General features: G+C 34.2%; 1 protein-coding gene across 1 annotated transcript in view; it reads right to left on the bottom strand.

The window, feature by feature from the left end:
• CSMD1 (CUB and Sushi multiple domains 1) overlaps positions 1-19,852 on the bottom strand; it is a 1,002,456-nt gene that overhangs the window by 174,689 nt on the left and 807,915 nt on the right. The window contains exons 22-23 of the mRNA XM_085217921.1: positions 11,847-12,016; positions 4,851-5,007 (exon numbers count right to left, since the gene is read on the bottom strand). Of these exons, the coding sequence (XP_085074047.1) occupies positions 4,851-5,007; positions 11,847-12,016 (327 nt within the window). The remainder of the gene's footprint in view (positions 1-4,850; positions 5,008-11,846; positions 12,017-19,852) is intronic.

The following is a 19,852-nucleotide window of genomic DNA, read 5'->3' as shown; positions in this document are numbered from 1 at the left end:
TTTTTTTTCTGCATAGTAGCAACAAGATGTAAAGATGTTCTGAACTGACATTCAGTTTTTGAAGTTATAAAACTCTTTTTTATAAATAGTAGTTCCAAACTCATCTTTCTCAACTATTGACAGATTAGTGGATTTTTCCTTTATTACTGTCATGTGCCCAGCCTGACTCTACAAATGATTTCTTTTTTGTGGTCTGTATTTTACTAAACAGTTTCTGTTATAACTCATTATGGAGTTCTGAATTAGGCCACTGATTTTCCTTTCAGTTTGTTGTTGTGGTTCATTCCCCACATTAGGTCTTTTACTAATAAGGAAAGTATCAGATATCCTTATGATAAATAACATATTAATACATAATCCTTTAAATTTCACTTCTTAATCTGCAAAGACTGTCTTGGGATGAAATGAAAAAGTATTGTAAAAATACAAAGTATACTTGTTAGATGTAGTATAATAAATGCAAAAAAGGCACTAAAAATCATTACAAAAAAAAAAAAAAACAACAACAAACACACACACAAAAAAAAACAAAACATCAACAACAAACAACAAATAGGCACAATTCTTAACCTGTTTTCCCTTAGGGAAACAAGATAGAATGCAAATCCTGTGGAGTTGAACAGAGTTTACGAGCCTGAATCTTGCACACTCTTTGATAGAAATGACATTCTCCCAGAGTTCTGCATTTAGTGAGAGAAATGGTCGTGAATCCAAAACTGATGGACAGTAACATTTAGTTAAGATCTGAGTGTATACTGAGAATGCTATTTTGCGAAGAGGAATCCATACTGATTTTTGTTTTCCAGCCGTTGTTTCTATCTTAGAACAGAATTGCAGGGAAACATCTAATTTCACAAAATAAGAAAAAGGAGGATACAAACAAAATACAAGTGTTCAGGAACTAACATAACACTTCATTTTTAATCCATACCACATTTTCTGAAACAGAGAAGTGAAAGGCCTTTAGAAAGTTAAAATCTAAGTACAGATTATATGATAAATCTCTGACTGGTTTTCAGACTTTTATATTAAAGTCTGGAACTAATTCTGCACATTTTTTTAATATGCAGGAGTCTGCCATGAGGTAAAACGTACTGCTGAGTGGTCCAATGCAGCTAGGCATGTTGCTAAAGATCATATCTGTATGTATTCCAGGATCCTTCCACTGACTCAGTACAGTGAACTCCAAGGCTTATTTAGGAGATATTCCGCTTCTTTTATATCCTGCACAGGACTGGGGAACCATTAAATTGCCATAGAGAGATAGATAAGTTGCTCCTTAGAAAGTAGACATTTGGATAACTTCCTATGATCTCAGAAAGGCTACTGCCAACACACAGAACTTGGTAAAACCCTCCAAGACTGCAGAAAGTCAAAAGAGCAGTTCTACACAGGGGTAATGTTTCTTACATATCACAGCTCAGAGGTACTCCTGAATAGATTGGATGAATAGTATCATAGAAATAAACATCTTCTGGCACAATTAAATTAATTAATTTTAAGAGCTCTAGCCAATGCTAGGAAGAGAAACGGCCTTTTCTCTTCAACTCTTTGGGAAAACAGGAAAAAAAAAAAGTGTTTTACTGAAAAAAGAAAGCAATGATGGGCAAGGATTTGAACAGGAGTTAGAACTGTCTTTGCTGCAGTCTTCCTTTTGAGATACAAAGGTTGTCTTACTGTTTTAATTATTTGCTAGGAATGCTGGACATGTACATAAGACAGAAATGTCTTTAAATGATAACCAACAACACATCAACTGATCAACAGAAATTGTGTACAACTGTATGTGATGCAAGTGAAATTACTCTACAAGTTATCTTCACAGGAGCTAAGAGTGATCACTGCAGAAGTATAGTGCTGAGTATTCTGTGAACTGTAAAACTCCATACAGAGCACAGAGTAGTCAGCAGTATAAAGAGCTCAGAGTACACCTGTACAGTATGTATGATAAAGTGTGGAAGAGCTGTATTTGTTTTCCCCACTAACCAAGAAAAGACAAGACTATGTTCACTAAATGAGGATTGAACAGCAGTAGTAAGGAAGCATGTCTGACAAAAGCTTCTTTATGTTAAGCTCTCCACATGATGAGTGAACACAGTGTTAAAATTCCTCTTATGATAGCTGTGACACTGGAGTAGTTAAACACTGCGGGGAGACTGTCTTGCTTGTTATACAGAGACTGCACTGCATCATTCCTTATTTAAAGTTGCAGCCTGGTATTTCTACTGGACAGCTGTTTTGTTTTTACCATTCATCACTGTGAGGCATCAGTAAGATGCCACTTTAACTTATATGTCAATTTAATGTAAATACTTCTACCTAACAGCACAAAACAGTGATTTTTATACCAGAATATGTGAAAAATCTCCCAATATATCTATATGGACTTTTGAAAGAAGAACTGGAATTTTTTTCATTCAAATTACTTGCAGTCACAATAGAATGCTGTGGTTAAAACATGTATAAACTTCTACTTTTTTTTTTCATACAGATTTCTATTAATGCTCACTTTAAGAGATCTAAAACCATCTTAAAATTCCTTTTTAGTTCCTCCAGTCCTTCACACAAAGAATGAGGTAAAGAACTCTGCAAGCTCTGCTTAAAAGGACTAAGAAATAATAATAATAATAATAATAATAATAATAATAATAATAATAATAAAATAGTACAACTTCAGCTTCCTTTCTAAGACTAAAATGACTGCTCATATTCAAAGAATTGAAATTTCCTTAAATACACTTACTATAACTTTAGTCCTCAGACAAACAGGGTATTTCACAGCTCTTAAAATACTTGAGAAAGATTACAGATTGCTTCATTATCCATTACAGCAAAAAAGTTTCTCTGTCCACTATAAATTCATTTCCTTGAAACTATCTTGTCATTATGGATTAAAACAAACAAACTATAATTTCTAGTTTCCATTCTCTATTGTTTTTAGCCTGAAGCAATCTCCAACACTGCGCATTCCATTAGAACTTGAATCTTTCATAATTTTCCTCTTAAGATCTTATACTCTAATTTATACAATTCACACAAACTACTCAGATTCTGAGTTTATAGAATGGTTTTATTATTTCAGTACTGATGCTCTGGAAACAGAAATGAAAGTTTCTTTAAGCTCACTTTAGTTCTTATGGATCATTACCTTTTTCTACTTCCTATTTGTAAACTTAGTATCATTCACAGAATTCACCAGGTTAAAAATATTTAAAAGATTACTGTAGTAGTTCTGCACAAGTAACTTTCTATAAGTCTTTTTAATAACATGTTGCAGTTGTTTCAAAATTCAAACTTCATGGCTACACTAATCTGACTTTAGATAGCATTAATAGGAGGAAAAGCATTACAAAGACAAAAAAAAAAAAAATTATAGGCAATTGATATGCTTTTGCAGGCAGTCAGAACTGAGCAACCAGGCAATAATCAGAACTGATCTAATGCTAGATTTATTACACCATCACTTTTTTAACACTCTTTTTAGTTCTTTATAAACAATATTAATTATTCATTTTAATTGACCCCGGAATATATATTTCTTATATCCTTCAGTGAGACCATATTAGAATAGCCCTTTATCTTTTATCTTTCTTTGAGTAATTTTAAAGTATCTGGCACATTTCAATCTGATAAGTGACTGAATAAGCTGCAGAATAATCTCTCAGAGAAGCTGTACTTCCAGCTGTGAACTACAACTTGATTAATCCAAAGAGATAATTATCATTTTGAACTTGATGTATTTACCAAACATGAATGCATTTGTTTAGTAACTGCATTGGAGCTTCAACAAAAGAGTAAAAAAAAAAAAAAACAAAATCCCATCTAATAATGAATATGATTTCTTGTATAGTAATCTTCAAAGTAATGAGTGGACTGGATTTCCCGAAGAATGGGAGTCAGCACTGCAGCATATTTTTAAAGCATCTCAAAATATTAAATCTTATGCTTGTATTAGTATATAAATCATGTAACACCCCGCACTACAGTGCTAGGAAATAACATTAAATTGTCTTTACAGTCAATATAATCACCCAGTTAGATATTCGCTATCTCACAAATGTATTGTCTTGAATCTGACTTCCTGAAAATACACATGAAAATTAAGAAACTACCCTGTATTTACAAATGAGACCCTCTCATATTAGAGCAAATAAGAATAAATCTCATTATAGGTAAATATTGCAATATGAATTTCTGCAAAATGAGCACATATGATATAAATGAGGTATTTGGTTAAAAAAAAAAAAAGAAAATTAAAAAAAAAAGAAAAATCTTATGAAGAAATAGGAAAATGATCTTCTTTGGGTATAGAATTTTGTTAGCATCACCGTTCAAAGACTCTGTAAAATACTGTTTATGCTTTTCAAGAGAATCATCAGTTTGAGACATTCCATAGCTGAAGTAACCTCTTCCTTCTCAGTTCTGACGAAAATAAATAAATAAATAGGCAAGACTAGCATGATAAGATTTACCAGGCAGAGCAGAAAAATAGAAGGGAAACTGAATTATTTCTGCTTGTACTACTGACTCTAATCCAAAGGGAAGTCACCAGGTTTTATGTAAAGAGCTATGATTCCATTTCTGTGTCATAGCTCCTCTTAACAGTACAAGCCAATTTGAAGTAAGATAATTTATTCTGAAGGATTCACAAGCAGCTTATGAAAGCTGATGCAAAAGACAATAAATTGAAGGTAAAGGGTACTTAGAGATTAAGTGGAGTCTCAGCAATGTTTATGTTTGTATGTATTGGAAACAAGCTAGTTATTAATTACATTCAAACTGTGGAGTAAGTGCACTATGCAAATGTACAAATATATGTGTCAATCAGACCACCTTTGTTAGCTACTTACTTGTATAAGTGAGCTGAAATCCTTGGTCAGTATCAGATCCATTGGTATTAAATTCTATCCACAGGTGGTTAGAAGTGCTGTTAAGAATAACTCCCATCATTTCATTCTTGGTGAAGGCTCCCAGAGAACGAGAAGAACTGTCTTTTCCATCATACACCTTGAAGAAACAGAATAATACAATGAAACTAGACATTGGAATATGTGAATCTGCATATCTGAAAAACTTTATACAGTTATATATATGCTAACTTCAAAGTTAGCTATGCATCGCAAACTTCCTGTGGAGGTACATACCACTCTAAAAATTATATTTCTTGGTTATAACATTCAGTAAAGTAGGAAGTACTCTGTCACCCTTTAAGATGTTCCAAGGTTTCATAACTTCAGATATTTTTCCTGATCATTTACAAAGTTTAACAGAAGTATAATTTCTGTTCTTTCTCCTCTGATACCAAAAAGCAGAAATGAGGTATTTAAGCCAATATATCACATATATCAGTATGTCCCAAGTAGTCCTCTGTTGTTTTTGTTTGTTTGTTTGTTTTGTTGTTTTGTTTTGGTTGCTTTTTGTTTTTGTCAAAAAAAAAAAAAAGATTTTAAAATATAAATTCTTCTTGAATTATAAAAAAAATAAAAATCACCTATATTTTTTCATAAAAAAATAGGCAAATATAAAGGGTGTTTCACACTTTCAAAATTCATCATGTGGACATTTTTACAAAAGTAATGAACGTGATTCTCCGGTTTGTAATCTGAAGAGAAAGAAAAAGTAATGAACGTGATTCTCTGGTTTGTAATCTGAAGAGAAGGACAATTCACCCTCAATGCCAACTTCTGTAAGAAATTGGATAAATCTGATGCAAAAGCTGCAACAAATATCTCAAGCTCTAGGTCTTCATCTCTTCATTCTCAGACCTTGTGCTATTAACAAGGATTTATCCTGATTCCAGCCAGAAGGAGGTGGTAACTGATTTAACAACCTAAATTCCTGCATCTGAAAGTGAAAACACTTTCCTATTTGAATGTCCAGTTCCATGTATGAACAAAATCTAGAAACGCATCTTTTGAGAGGATGGACCATTGCAGCAACATTTACAGACGATTACCAATAGTCAGAAGCAGAGCTATTTTCCCAGGAAAATACCATCGTATCATCAATAAGTGAATGTTTTCAAAGTAACACATTCATAATACGTGCTGCTATTAACAATAATCAAAAATAATACACACAAAGATCTTTTAAGATAAAATCAATTTTTTTGTTTCATAAATATATATAAATAAGAACTTTCCCTTAAAGAAGATTCTGTACAATAATTCATTGCACTATTCAGTCATAGAACAACATGTTGTCTTTATAACTAAAGCAAAAATTGTCTTATACTAGGTCACATAGATAAGCCATTGCCATCCATAGCTGTGCTAGTAAGATCAAAATAATGCCTCCAAACTTCTACTGTTGTCCAGGGCCAGAATTATAGAACTCTTTCACTGCCTGATTATGCTTTATCAGAGTTGGAAATCTACTATATAAAAAAAAGCCCAAAACATTCACTCCAAGATTTTTGAATGCCATTCTCATTATATATTCAGAAAACACAGATATATTTTACTTGGTTTCAGAAATTAATTTATTAGTTTGAATGAAAAGATGGACTTTTAATTGACATTAATAGTAAGTACACTCTAAAAGAAATAGTGCTAACATAAACTGTACTTTTATTCATCTTTAAAAGAAAAATAAGTTAATAACTATGATTGTCCTTTGACTTCCTGCTCTAATGATATTTCATGCTACTGACTTTGCAGATACTCTTGCTATTTGACGTTCAGTAAGTTAAATCATAATCTCTGTCAAGATTAATCAAGATACAAATGAAAATGCCATTTTATGAAATAAAAATGAGATGTAAGGAGTCAGATGATAGTGGCTGCTGTTAACACTGTAGACATTATGTACATCTCTAGTCTAGTAAGAGAGACTGGTGGTTAAAAAATACAAGGATCAAACCTCAACCATCCACACAAATAATTAATTGCATAATAATTTATTTGAATTGCCCCAGGAAAAGATTTACTCCAAGCCAGCCAACATTCTCCCAAACAATTCTTGGTCATGGTTTGGCAACTAGTACGAGCCAAGGATACTTCCAGCAGGCATCTTGTGTGCAATCCCTGTGCTCTGGTGTTTGAAGGAGATCTGACATGCGTGATTGTCTCTGGAACCAGGAACATGTTAACACACTTTTACATTGTTACTCTAGTGCATATGCCTTACTCATGTAGGATAACCGATTTCAAATATAATTGACATACTCCAATTACCAAACTCTTTTTTCCTCTGTCATGAAGCAAAAAGGAAGATATTTGGCCAAAGAGCTGAAAAACATGGAATTATATTCTGGTGTTACAGTTGCCTCTAAAAAATTTGCAGTGAGACAGAGATTCTACCATTAAGAAATCAGTTTAAAGAATTAAGCACCTCAAGAGATTGCTAAAACAGAGAGAACAGGAAGCTCAGGCATCAGCGAGTAAGAGAGAGTAAGCTTTAAAATAATCAGCTGATCTAAATATTGTTTAATTATAAACTTTAAAATTGTTTCTCTTTCTTTACTTGAGCTCTGATGTTTATCCCCCTTAACCAAGTTCAAACTTTGTTACATTTATAGAAATCTTTACCCATGACTGACAGGCATTAACTTTGCAGTATATTCTCCTTGAAATCACTCATCTTTACCCCTTTCTCATGCGTGCAATCTTACTGATGTCAGAAATACTTTGCAAATTATTTTTTATTCCCTCTGTACTACTTAACCTCAATATTCAGGTGACTTTTAGAATTCGTACTTGTGCCAACAGCAAACCCAGTTAAACACATGCAATTCAAGCTACTGTTACATTTTAAAAGCAAGTAAAGAATACAGCCACAACGTGATTGTCCACACAATATTTATGGTTAAGACATCCCTAGCAAGCAGTTAATGCAGACCTACTGACTTCCTCACAAATCTCTTCTGAGAGTAGAGAAGAGATGCAGGGACTATTTCCAAGAGGAAGTTTAAGTGAGCCACCTTGTTTCATAAGAGTTTAATTTTATGGATATATTCAGACTGTGGAACTTGGCCTTGGGGACAGTAGAGAATGATCATAGCATTGTTTAGTGCACTAAGATAAATGCGTCCAGGACATTTAGGGAAGCTTTGTTTCTCCTAAGCATTTGCGAAGAACTGAGAGAGAAGTGCTTGCAGCTGCTAGAGTGAAAACACGCAAGAAAGAGGATCGTGCTACTGTTATTTGTGAAGAGAAATCTCACAGTAAGGGTACTAATGTATGTGCATCTGCTAACAGAATGTAAAAACACCTAAAGGAGAACTAAAAGCTGACTGGATTTTCTTAAACTGTAGTTTCACATTGTGATAGTAAAAATATTTACAATTAAACTTTGATATTTTCCTGAACTTTATGGCATCCCAAACAAAAATGCTTTTAAAATTTTGCTTTGACCACTTGACCACTTTGACCACTCTTATTGTAAAAAACTACTTCTGTTTGTCCAATCTGCCCTCTGTTGCTCTGAAATCATTTCCCCTTGTCCTACTGTCATGGACTTAACTAAATCAATCTATGCCCTTGACAGGGGGGGCAGTAGGCCCCTGAGCCCCCCGGCCCCACAAAATAAGAAGGGAAAAGGAAAAGGGATAGGGAGATGGGAGATGGGCTCAAGGAAGGAAGAAAAATACAGCGGCAACAATCTGTGGAGGAAAACATATTTGACTAACTATGACATCGGAATGCAAGATAATACAATATAATACAATCTGATTGAAATTGAGACTAATAAATCAAATAAGATAGGGGAGAGAGAGTTCTTGAAACTGAGTCAAACCAGAAAACCTTGGAATGGCTAGGAAAGCACCCACTGCAAGGCACTAAGAGACCGCCCCACCTGGAAGGGCCAGATCCCATGACTTCTGTAATGCATAGGGATAGGTACCTGGAATTGGAGTATTAGCACTTGAACTCCGAGTGCACTACGTGATGTTATGATGAGGAATAATGAAAACCATAAAAACATAAAACCATGACACCTATCAAAACTGCTAAAGAGTCTCCCATCTTCTTTCTTATAGATACGAAAGGGTGCTATCCAGTCTCCTCAGAGCCTTCTCTTCTCAAGGCTGAACAGCCATAGCTCTCTCAGCCTGTTCTTGTAGGGGAGATGTTCCATACCTAGGAACATTTTTGTGGTCCTCCTTTGGATGCACTCCAGGAAGACCACATCTCGGAGGAGATGCACACACTTTTTTACACAGTACTAAGAGAAATTTCAGAGTTTTTTGTTGCAAAAGAGTACACAATATCAAGGGATTTAAATGGCTACCTGAATTCAATGACACGTCCATAATAGATGATGAAGGAATAGACAGCAAAATGTAATCTTGCTTTACGCAACAGCTATGGATAACAGGGGAACATAAGGGAATGGAGCACAGACAAGCAGCCAGGATAGTTTACTTTACCTAAAGAATATCTCCCTTTATCTTTACTAGAGAAAGAATACTGAGGCAGGTGGACATTTCAGTCAACTTAGTAAGGTAACTCTTAGTTCTGTAAGATAACTGGTATTGATCTGGAAAACAAAATTCTTCTTGCTGGCATCCTATGCTAGGCTGCTAGATTATTCTCTGCTTTCAGCTGGCAGATTTTAAATCACCACAAAGCATCTCTCCTTAGTGACAATTAAACAGTGAATATAATCTCATGATGCACTGAAAGACTACAAAGAACATTTCAGCCTAGAAAGATATCTTTGATAGGATAATTATTTCTTATTCTTATGTCATAGAATAAATAAGAAGCTGCATAGAAATGTATATAAAATCTGAACTCTAAGATACCCCAGCCAGGCTGTCACCAATATAAATTAAAAAAAAAAAAAAAAAAAAAAAAAAGGACAAAATCTCAAATATTAACAGTCAACTGTATGCTCAGTTTAATCTTCACCACATTTTCAGTCAAGATATTGGCCTGCTCCAGTTGGAAGTCTTCCAGGTAATATCTAGTTAAGATACTAGTGCTTTCATAGATCAAGGGCTGACTTCTATAGAGTTATGTTCCATATCCTGATATGGAATTGGGTAGAGAATAGACATTATTTCTAAAAATGCAGGTTATAAGGAGGCTATGGTGAGAGAGTTTATTTGTGTGGATAGCAGTTGTGCTATGACAGTTGCCTCAGAAATATGAAACAGGCTTTGCAGTTCAGACATAGCAACAATTTTGCCTTTACTTGCTTTGCTTCCTCAGAAGTAATGTGCTTACACATTTATGAAAGAAAAAAGTATATGACAGATTGCCCACAACAGCTTTCTCACTATTAAACTTTCTTTCTTATATTCCCAGAGAAGAACTCTAAGTATTCTTGTCATTACTTAGGAAAAGTTCTGAAGGATAACTGAGTTAGTTTATTGTTAGCTTAGGGTTTTCTAAGATTTTGTTGTTGTTCAGGCAGTCTACTAAATTATTTATAAACTAGGTACATGTAAAGCTTCTGAGAAACTTAAGTACAGTATACAGGCTGCTCAGTGGTCAATTAAGTAAGCTCTTCTGTGTCTTCTGCATCTATTGAGAGCTTCATGAGATCTACAGTTCCAAATCAAGGAATATGGGAGCAAAGAACAACACAGATTACATTCTTTGCCTACCTATTCAGTTCTCTTCAGTCTAAAAGAAAAGCCATAAGAAAAGATCCTGCAGCACTACATTCAGCACAGCCATGCAAGCACAGAGGCCTTTATTATCAGTGACTTGTGAGTAAAGATGGAGAAAGCACTGTTCTTTCAACTATAATATTTGAATACTGTTTGAGATTTTTAAAGATTTCATAGTTTAATCCAGTCTGTACATGCTAAAAAGAACAAGTATACAAAAAAAATATATATGTATCTGTATTAGTAAAGACAGTACTTAAAGGGACAATGCAGGAAATGCATTAATTAAAATTGTCATGCATTTACATAAGGAGATGGAATATTAGATAAAAGCATGGCAACAAATATTTGCTTTATCATAAAGTTATCTTAAAATATTTGTGGAAAGTAAAAATGAAAATAGTAAGATCAGGTTAGAAATAACATGCTAAATGAGGTGCTGTGATATCCTGATATCCCCAGTTGTTACTGACTGAATTGAAAGCATTCAGTAATTTGAGATCAATTAAATCGGAAAAATTAGAGACATAAACTTGAAAAAGTTATTTTAGTATATGTTCAACATTCCAGATGAATATTATGATTTTCATTACATAAAAGAATATGGCAGCCATTATTTAAATTAAAAAGATTATTAATAAATGGTAGAAAAGTACATTTTCAAAATTTGCAGTTATTTAGGATGCATTTCAAACATTATCTACAAAGTAAGAGTAAAAGAAAGTAAGCCACCCCCTGTAATTACAGTTTTAGTACGTATTACAGTACTGTAGAATCAGGCCATCTAGTCCAACTCCCTGCTTAGGAAAGGACACCTAGAGAAATACATGTACCTAGAACAATTACAATAACATACATTGGCTGGCTTCCTTCTATCCAAATGAGCAAATTAAATAATTTTTCCAAAATTGCCTATTATGTGCAAGACAAATAATAAAAATACTCTACCTCCTATTAAAAACCATTTTTCTTCAAAGCAATCCCAGAAATACATTTACAAATATCACCACACATTGAAAATAACATACTTTAGCTCAGTTTAGCTTTCAAAATTTAAATATGCATTTTAGGTTTTCTATTCACATTTATATCCTGTGTAAATAATATTTCCAGAAATACAATTGAACATTTAATATTCCCTATATTCAGATAGAATTTAAATTTAGTGGGAAAAGAAACAAACAAACAAAAAAAATGAAGAACAAAATGGTTAGTATTGAAAGTTGAGTCATTCATATAATGTGAATGTTGAGCACACCAGAAAGTGAGATAATTATCTTTTTACCTTAACAATGTCTCCCTCATGCAGCTGAAAGCTCCTTGCTCTAAGATGGATCCCTTTTCCAGCCTCTGTTTCAATTTTATAGATACATTCATGGTTGTTGTCATAGTTAGATGGAAAATTTGGAGACAACAATGTTCCTTCATTTCCAGAGACAGTTGCTCCACATTCAGCTAAAGAAAACAGACACACAAACAAAAAAAACCTGAATTATCCATTTCAAGAAAATATAGGCAATTTTCAGAAATATTTAGCCTCTATGATAACAAACTTGCTATGGATACCTAGGAAAAAGACATTTCTGGTGGATTTCACCTACAGGACAAACACCTAAAAATCCTACCAAAGATGCTATTCCCAGAACTTCATTAGGTTAACGTGCACTTAAGGGCTTTTATCTAGCATCTAATTATCCCTTGGTCCTCACATTAGACTGATCTGTAATTCAGCCCAGCTGGAGTCCATAAAAATTCCATAAAATTATTCTGTTGAAATAAGCACTAGAAAAAAAACAGAATAATCTGCTGAGATAAAGTAGTCTGGCAATAAATCAAAAGCATTCAAATAGTATTTCCACTAGATATAAAACAAAACAAAACAAACAAACAAACATATCAACAATTATTGATATTAGTCAGCACCAAACAGCTCCCTTCTTTTTTAGGTAAATACTGGGAGAATCCTTTTCACGGCCACCTGTAGCATGAACTTAGAGACACTTTTAGGAGCAGAATTTTAGTCACTACTACACAGTAAAGAAAAGAGTAGAGTAGAGGAAGAATGATGTGTTTCAGCCTGTTGGCTCAGGTTGAGTTCTAAATAAAGACTATTCCATGTCTGCAGTGTACATTTCATCACAGAAACAAAAACATCCAAAGAAATAAAAAAGAATAACGATACATTGTTCAAACAAATATTCAAAGTAATTAAAAATGGTCCACCTTATAAAACTCTCAGTTAAGGTATAATACTGATATGAATGTACAATTTTTAAGGAAATTTTATTATTTATGCCTCATTTTTCAGTCTAAGGATAAAATATACTGTATTGAATCCAGGTTTTCACATAATCATTATTCAGACCTTATTGAGAGTTTGGCATAAATAATTTAAATAAAAAGACATTAATGTATAATCATAAAGCAACAGATATTTTTAGAGAAGAGGTGATTGTTTAAAATTGTCTCTTTCTTTATTTTTCCTGCAAATTTTAAAAAGAGTCTTAAGGTTCATAGGACATTATGATATTCATTTTTGGAAGTGTGGGTTTACAATTTTGTGTGAACATGAGTATAGTTTATCCATTATATGTGTAAAGAATCATTCTGAAAATACACTATGAAGATACACAAGAAAGATATACCTTAAAATAAATACATTATTTTAAACATACTCAGGGAATGATGCATGTTTCATATTTACATATCAAATATCTAAGAATCTTGGATTTGAATTTCAGAGGCCTTGATACACATGATTAAAGCTTTTCACTTTTGAAGAGGCTGAAGCCAGTGAATTATTCTGTACTTCCTCTCTTCAATAAAAGCAAAGAAAAACAGGAAGGAAAAAGAAGAAGGAGAAGGAGACTGTGAGGAATAAAAGGGTGGATAATAGCAGGACAAGGGGAAATGGTTTTAAGTTGAGGGAGGGAAGATTTAGGTTGGATGTCAAGGGGAAGTTCTTTACAGAGAGAGTGGTGAGGTGCTGGAACAGGCTGCCCAGAGAGGTTGTGGATGCCCCATCCCTGGCTCTGTTCAAGGCCAGGTTGGATGGGGCCCTGAGCAGCCTGGTATAGTATTGAATGGGGAGGTTAGTGACCTTGCATATGGCAGGGGGCTTGGAGATTCATGATCCTTGAGTCCCTTCCAGCCTGGGCCATTCTGTGATTCTGTGAGGAATGCATGAAAAGCTGGAAGAAAAGAAGAAAGGAGTAAAGAAAGGAAAAAGCCACAGTCTTGGAGTATTTTTCCTTTATGTTTGGCCTTTCTTTATGCAAGGTGAAGGAGGAAATCTACTGTAAACTGGCTCAGGTTTCTAGATATAAGTTAGAAATCACTTTCTGCCTTAAAGTAAAGATTTATCTTCTCCTTTCTTAACAGAAAGCAGAGTGCTGAAAGTTAGCCCACTGCCAAACCTCAGATAGCTGAACTGTTCCTTTGTAAGGAAAGGTGGCATGCAAGTCTATAGTGACTTTACACTGTTTGGAAATTGCAAAGAACACTGGAAGACAGAAAAAATGAACTATTTCATTTTATATATACTTATACATAATATACACTTCTTTGGTAAAAGATGTGTCAAATATGAGATCCATATTACATATGGATTTATAAATACATATATTTTTTGCATGTATGTGTGCATATATAGCTATTTTTGCATTTGATTTTGAGGAAGTATGTGGAAATAATTGAATTTATAACATGTAGTTCAAAGCAGTGCCAAGAAGAATGCCAAATTTAGACCCTTACTACTTCATGTCTTGTGCTTACTGAACCAATACTCTAAGCAATCTTCATGCAAACAGATGTTTGCCTAAGGGAATCACAGAATAGCTTGAATCGGAAGGCATCTCAAGGATCATGAGGATCCAACCCCCCCTATTGCAGTCAGGGCTGCCAGCCTCTAGACCAAGTACTAGATCAGGTTGCACAGGGTCCCATCTAATCTGGCCTTGAACACTTACTTCCAGAAGTGGGGCATACACAACAGGTTGTTCTCTGGGCAACCTGTTCCCGTACCTCACCACCTTCTCTGTGAAAAAACTTCCCAGGTATCTAATCTAAATGTTTCCTCCTTCGGTTTAAAACCATCCCACCTTGTTCTACCACTAACTACCTGTGTAAAAAGTTGAATTCCCTCCTGTTTATAATCTCCCTTTACATATTGGAAGGTCACAATGATGTGGTCTCCCTGGAGCCTTCTCTTCTTCAGTCTAAACAAGCCCAACTCCCTCAGACTGTCTTTGCAAGAGAGAAGCTCTAGACCTCTGACCATCTTTGTGGTCCTCCTCTGGACCCTCTCCAAAAGCTCCGCATCTTTCTTGCGCTGGAAGCCCCAGACCTGGATGCAGTACTCCAGATGGGGCCCCACAAGGGCAGAATAGAGAGGGACAATTACCTCCCTTGACCTGCTGGCCACTTCTCTTTTCATGCAGCACAGGATAGCATTGGCTTTCCAAGCTGCAGTGCATGCTGTTAAAGATACTTGACAGGGTATTTATTTTCCATTGGAGCTGCACTGGTATCCCATTACCTTCCTCCACCAAATAAATAAAATATAGAAGTAAAATGCTGAAGCAGAAAATAAAAATACTGTGTTTTTCTTACATGATGTTCATATAGCATCATATGTTTTGCTTAAATGACTGGATTTTAACCACTGTTAACCATAAGGCACATGCAGGAACAGAAAAATTGCACAATGAAACTTCCTGAATCTGGACATGGCCAAATTTCCTATTCTGATAAATGTATGCTTCAAATTTTTATACTATGACAATTTGTATCTGTGAGTAATGATAATGATATACAAATCAACAATAATAAAGATTAGAATATAAAGTTAATGTAATATTATCACCCTTCTAAAGTACATTACTTTCTGCAATAAGCAGATATGCTGCTTTCTGTTGCAATCAAGTAGTTATTTACTGAAATTCAGTTGCAATGTAAAATTCTTCTAAACCGAGTCAGCACTCATGTACCTACAAGCTGTCCTATCTAAGTGCATTCCCTCAGAAGTGCTTATTTCCTTTTCTCAGATAACTTACAAATATTATAACCTGCCATTTCCTTCTTAATCATGCCAAAAGGTTGTTCCGGTCAAGCTTTTCAACACATCTCATCTGCCAATAAATCACCAACTCAGCCTCCATAAGGATTTACAAAGCATAGCAAGCCCTTTTTTTTAATTTCCATCTCTGATTTGGAAAATTATCCAAAAGATAAGACAGTTCTGGTTAAGGTTTTCTTGTCACTTTTCACTGATGTTAGGATATCAAAGAAGGTCATTTTAACTGGATCACCTAATTTCTTTGCCTTGAGGAGGTTAGAAGGATTTATTTATTTATTTATCAGTTTGTTTTCAGATAAATGCTAGCCGAATCCATGGAAAATTCATTTCTCTCCAGACCTTTGGAGCTTTTTGGTCTTTGTCTGAAACTTCACAGATCTGGTGCCCCAATACCTAAAATAACTTTCATTCATGATCAATGCTCAGATACACTAAGCATCTTATGCTACAAGGACTACAGCTGAGCATTTGTATGACCTTTCCTTCACACTGCAATATAGAAATGTGTGAGAGTTTAGAAATTTAGAACAGCAACCATGAACAACAATATGCAGCATGTGGATTCGTCAACAGGAAAACCTTATGTGTATCTCCACTTTTTTATGCACCAGAATTTTACTGAGTGGTACAGGAAATGCCATGTTATTTACTCTAAAATATCTACAGTAAATAGTACTGTTAAAGCTTTTTCATTTAGTAATTAACACATACAGCCAAAATATGTGCCACCTAAAATCAATTTCTCTTCCCTAGGAATTTTAAGCATGCAACTCCTACTTCTGCTTCAGATAAATGTATTAGAAAATCAGTTAGTCGCAAACTGAGCAATTGTTGGCTAACTTATTTAGCATAATGGATAAGGCATTAAGTAGGAGAGGAAGAACACTTCTTCAGGGAAATTCATGCTTTAAGCAGTTGGAAAATAAGATTCTGAAATGGCTCATGCCTCTTGGCTACCAAACTACTACACTTGAATATTCATGTTCACCTCCATTTTTACCACCTCTGAAAAATCTTTAGTTCTTTATGCAAAATGAAATGACAGATTTTAGCCACGTTGTCATGATCATTCTGCTAGGAGGTCTCAGCTGTAATTAAAAAATCAAAGATTAAACTATGCAATTTTTGAGTTAGGAAGAGATACAACTCATCCATTCTCAGTGGATGAAAAATAAAAAAAAACTTCCTCCAGTTCAACAGACAAGTCTTATTAAGTGATCCTTACAGATGACTTTATTTGGGTACAGAGAACTTCATTTGTCACTCACATCACTACTATGTACAACACTTTTCAGATTTCCTCCAACTACACCTCTGTTTTGGCAAGATGCAAAATAAATTGAAATTTACAATTTTTTTTTCCTATCAACATGGTCAGTGTCACCTAAGTCTTTAAAAAGAAAAGATTCATTTGTCACTTTAAGTAAATTGATGTACATTTTAGGTCAAATACATATTTTAAATACATTCTTTGTCAAAAACAAACAAACAAACAACAACAACAAAAAAAAACAGTAACCCAAGAGTATGTCCAAAAGCCTGTTTTGAGCAAAATTAGACAAAAACTAGTTGGGAATTTTATGTCAAGAAAGCAAAAGCCTGCTAATTCTTTAGATGTCAAAAGAAATGAAAAGAAGCTGCCATTCAGAAGAATAGGAAAAAACTTCTCTGCTTTAGGAAAGACACAGGACAACTGTCATTAACTCATAGACACTGTTTTTTGAGGCTGAGAGATAAAGAAAGAAGTGTATGCTCTGGTAGAAAAAACATAAAATAGTACCTGATATCTATCAAGATAAAATTAAGAGGTTGTTTTGGTACTAAAGGGGCCTGATTTCTTGGAAATAGGCTATAAATAAAAAGTTAGGAAGACTTAAATATGAAACATTATTTAAACTGTAAAGAAATTAGATTCTAAACACTGCAATAGACTGAACAATCACGTTCTCTCATGTGAGATAACTAACGTGTTAACTCACATTAAGTATCCCAGCTAATACAGTTCTCAAATTTGAATGAAAATTATAAAACAATAATTAAGACATTTCAAGAAATATGTATGATTATTTCCGTTATTAAATATTGGATTTTAAGCATCTGTATTTTAAGAAAAGAAGATGCCTTTCTGATGTTTTCAGTGAATTGCTGTGCATTCTTAGCTGAGGATGGAGAGCCTGGGATAATGACCTTCTTTAAGAATACACTCTTATTTGTGCAGTTAAATTGTGTTGCAATTGAATTGTAATGAATACTACTTCCATTTAACTAATTTATGAAAAATGTGCTCATAGTGGGAGAGAGGTTTGTGCTTTTTGTTTCTAAAGGACAAATAGATAATCTAAAAACTGAAGTTTCAAACTCTCTACATAGATTTGTTTGTAGTAGCTTTAAAAGTTAATGTCATCTATATGACTTATAACAAAGCTTAAACTAGCATAAACTAAAACTAAATTTGCTCTACATTTGTCAGTTAGTGATATGGCTCTAATTTAGACTCTTAAAATCTGGCAAACCCTGAAAGTTTACCAATCTGCAGCATCTAAATGGAAAGGCCGTTTAATTTTTTTTCTAAGAAAAAAAAGTTGTATGATATTGAGTTTATGTTTCAAAATGTGACAAGCAGATAAAAGTAGGTAAACCTAATTCCTCATCACAACTTTAAACCTCTAGTCTTTCAAAATTAATTTTATTATTTATTATGAAATAAAAAAATATTTACTTCTGAATTCCATGGATAATACTACTAGTGTAAAAGACCTACATCCACAGGTAAGAAGTTTTAGAAGAGGAAGTACATATGCTTTATTTTCACTAGTTTCTGATTAGTCTGTTATAACCTTGTTGAGGACTGCAGCAGACTGGAATAATGCTGCCTTATTAAACTGCTCTTTCATTGTCTTGCAGGGAGAGAGATTGGTCTGGAACAGACACTTGACTCCATTCTTTGTTCTTTTGCTTAAAAAAGTCACTTAAACTCTATTTACATAAATAACTTTATTTTTCTCCTTTCATTGTCTCACTTAAAGCAAGATAAAAGGAAACTGTGGAAGGCAGATCTTTTGAAGATCATCAAACACTTCCTGAATATGAACACAGAGGCTATAAAGCAAAAATAAATTCATATTCTTGAAAGGCTTTGAAATACAGTTCATGTAAAAATGTAACAATAACTTTGTTTAAGGCAAAAGTTTATTTTACTACTTTTCCATACATCTTGCTAAAAGGTTTGACAGAATTTTAAACAGATCTTCAATGCAGAGATCAAATAAAAGTAGTATGTTGTCAGTTTAAAGGCTCCCCTGCTGCAAAGCTCTTCCATTGAGTATAGAATATCTTTGTTGTTTTTGCAAAATAAGGCAGCAGGTCATAAAATATGAGAACAAGTTGAGCTCAGTAATTAATTAAACTAACTGACTGATTGAGGAGGCTCTAAAGCCCATGCCTATGCATATGGCTTTAGTAATGCATATGCAATATGACTGCTCTCAAGCATACCTTCAGATACAAACTCAGGAGCAATGCAAAGAGATGAAGCTTCCTATTTATGTGAATGCCACATAAAACCAAAGCGTGTGTGAAATTTGCAAAGCACCTCTGTTACACAATGTGTTAACCTTTGTAACACTTTGTCTCCAATTCTTCAATCTTTCACCTATGAGCCCCATAGCTTTCATCTGCACATTGCCAAGTTGTGTCAGTGTCTTCTCTACAGTATCACAAGTGCTCTTGTTTTCAACGTGCACTGGTGAATTCTAAATTATTGTTGTACTGGGTTTCTCCCAAAAAGTATTGCCATGGATGATTAAACTGTACTGTTTTCCCCCTACTTCTCACTTTTTGTCCCATGGGTTTTAGCCTCCAAAAAAACACCACGTTTACCTCGCTGCAAACCTTAAATTCATATCAGAATAGAGTCAATATTTTTTTTTTTCTTCGCAGCAAATATTACACAATAATAGACATACACAAACTTAACTAATCAGTCTGAAGCACACACACTATTGCCCTCTGCCCTATTCAGTGCTAACAGCATCAAAGACTGCCTATGAGGAGATTGAACAGGTCTGCTTACAAATAGAAGCATGCTAAGAGAAAGTAAGATGCTGGCTTTACTATCATTGCTGTAATCATCATTGTTGCCACCACTCTTATTGGAGAAATATTTACCTGGCAATAAGGTCCTTCTTCTTTCCAGCTGGTGCTTAGAAATGACT

The sequence above is a fragment of the Meleagris gallopavo genome, chromosome 2 (assembly GCF_905368555.1).
Source record: "Meleagris gallopavo chromosome 2, MGAL_WU_HG_1.1, whole genome shotgun sequence".
NCBI classification, from domain to species: Eukaryota; Metazoa; Chordata; class Aves; order Galliformes; family Phasianidae; genus Meleagris; species Meleagris gallopavo.
This window is presented reverse-complemented; position numbering and strand designations above follow the sequence as displayed.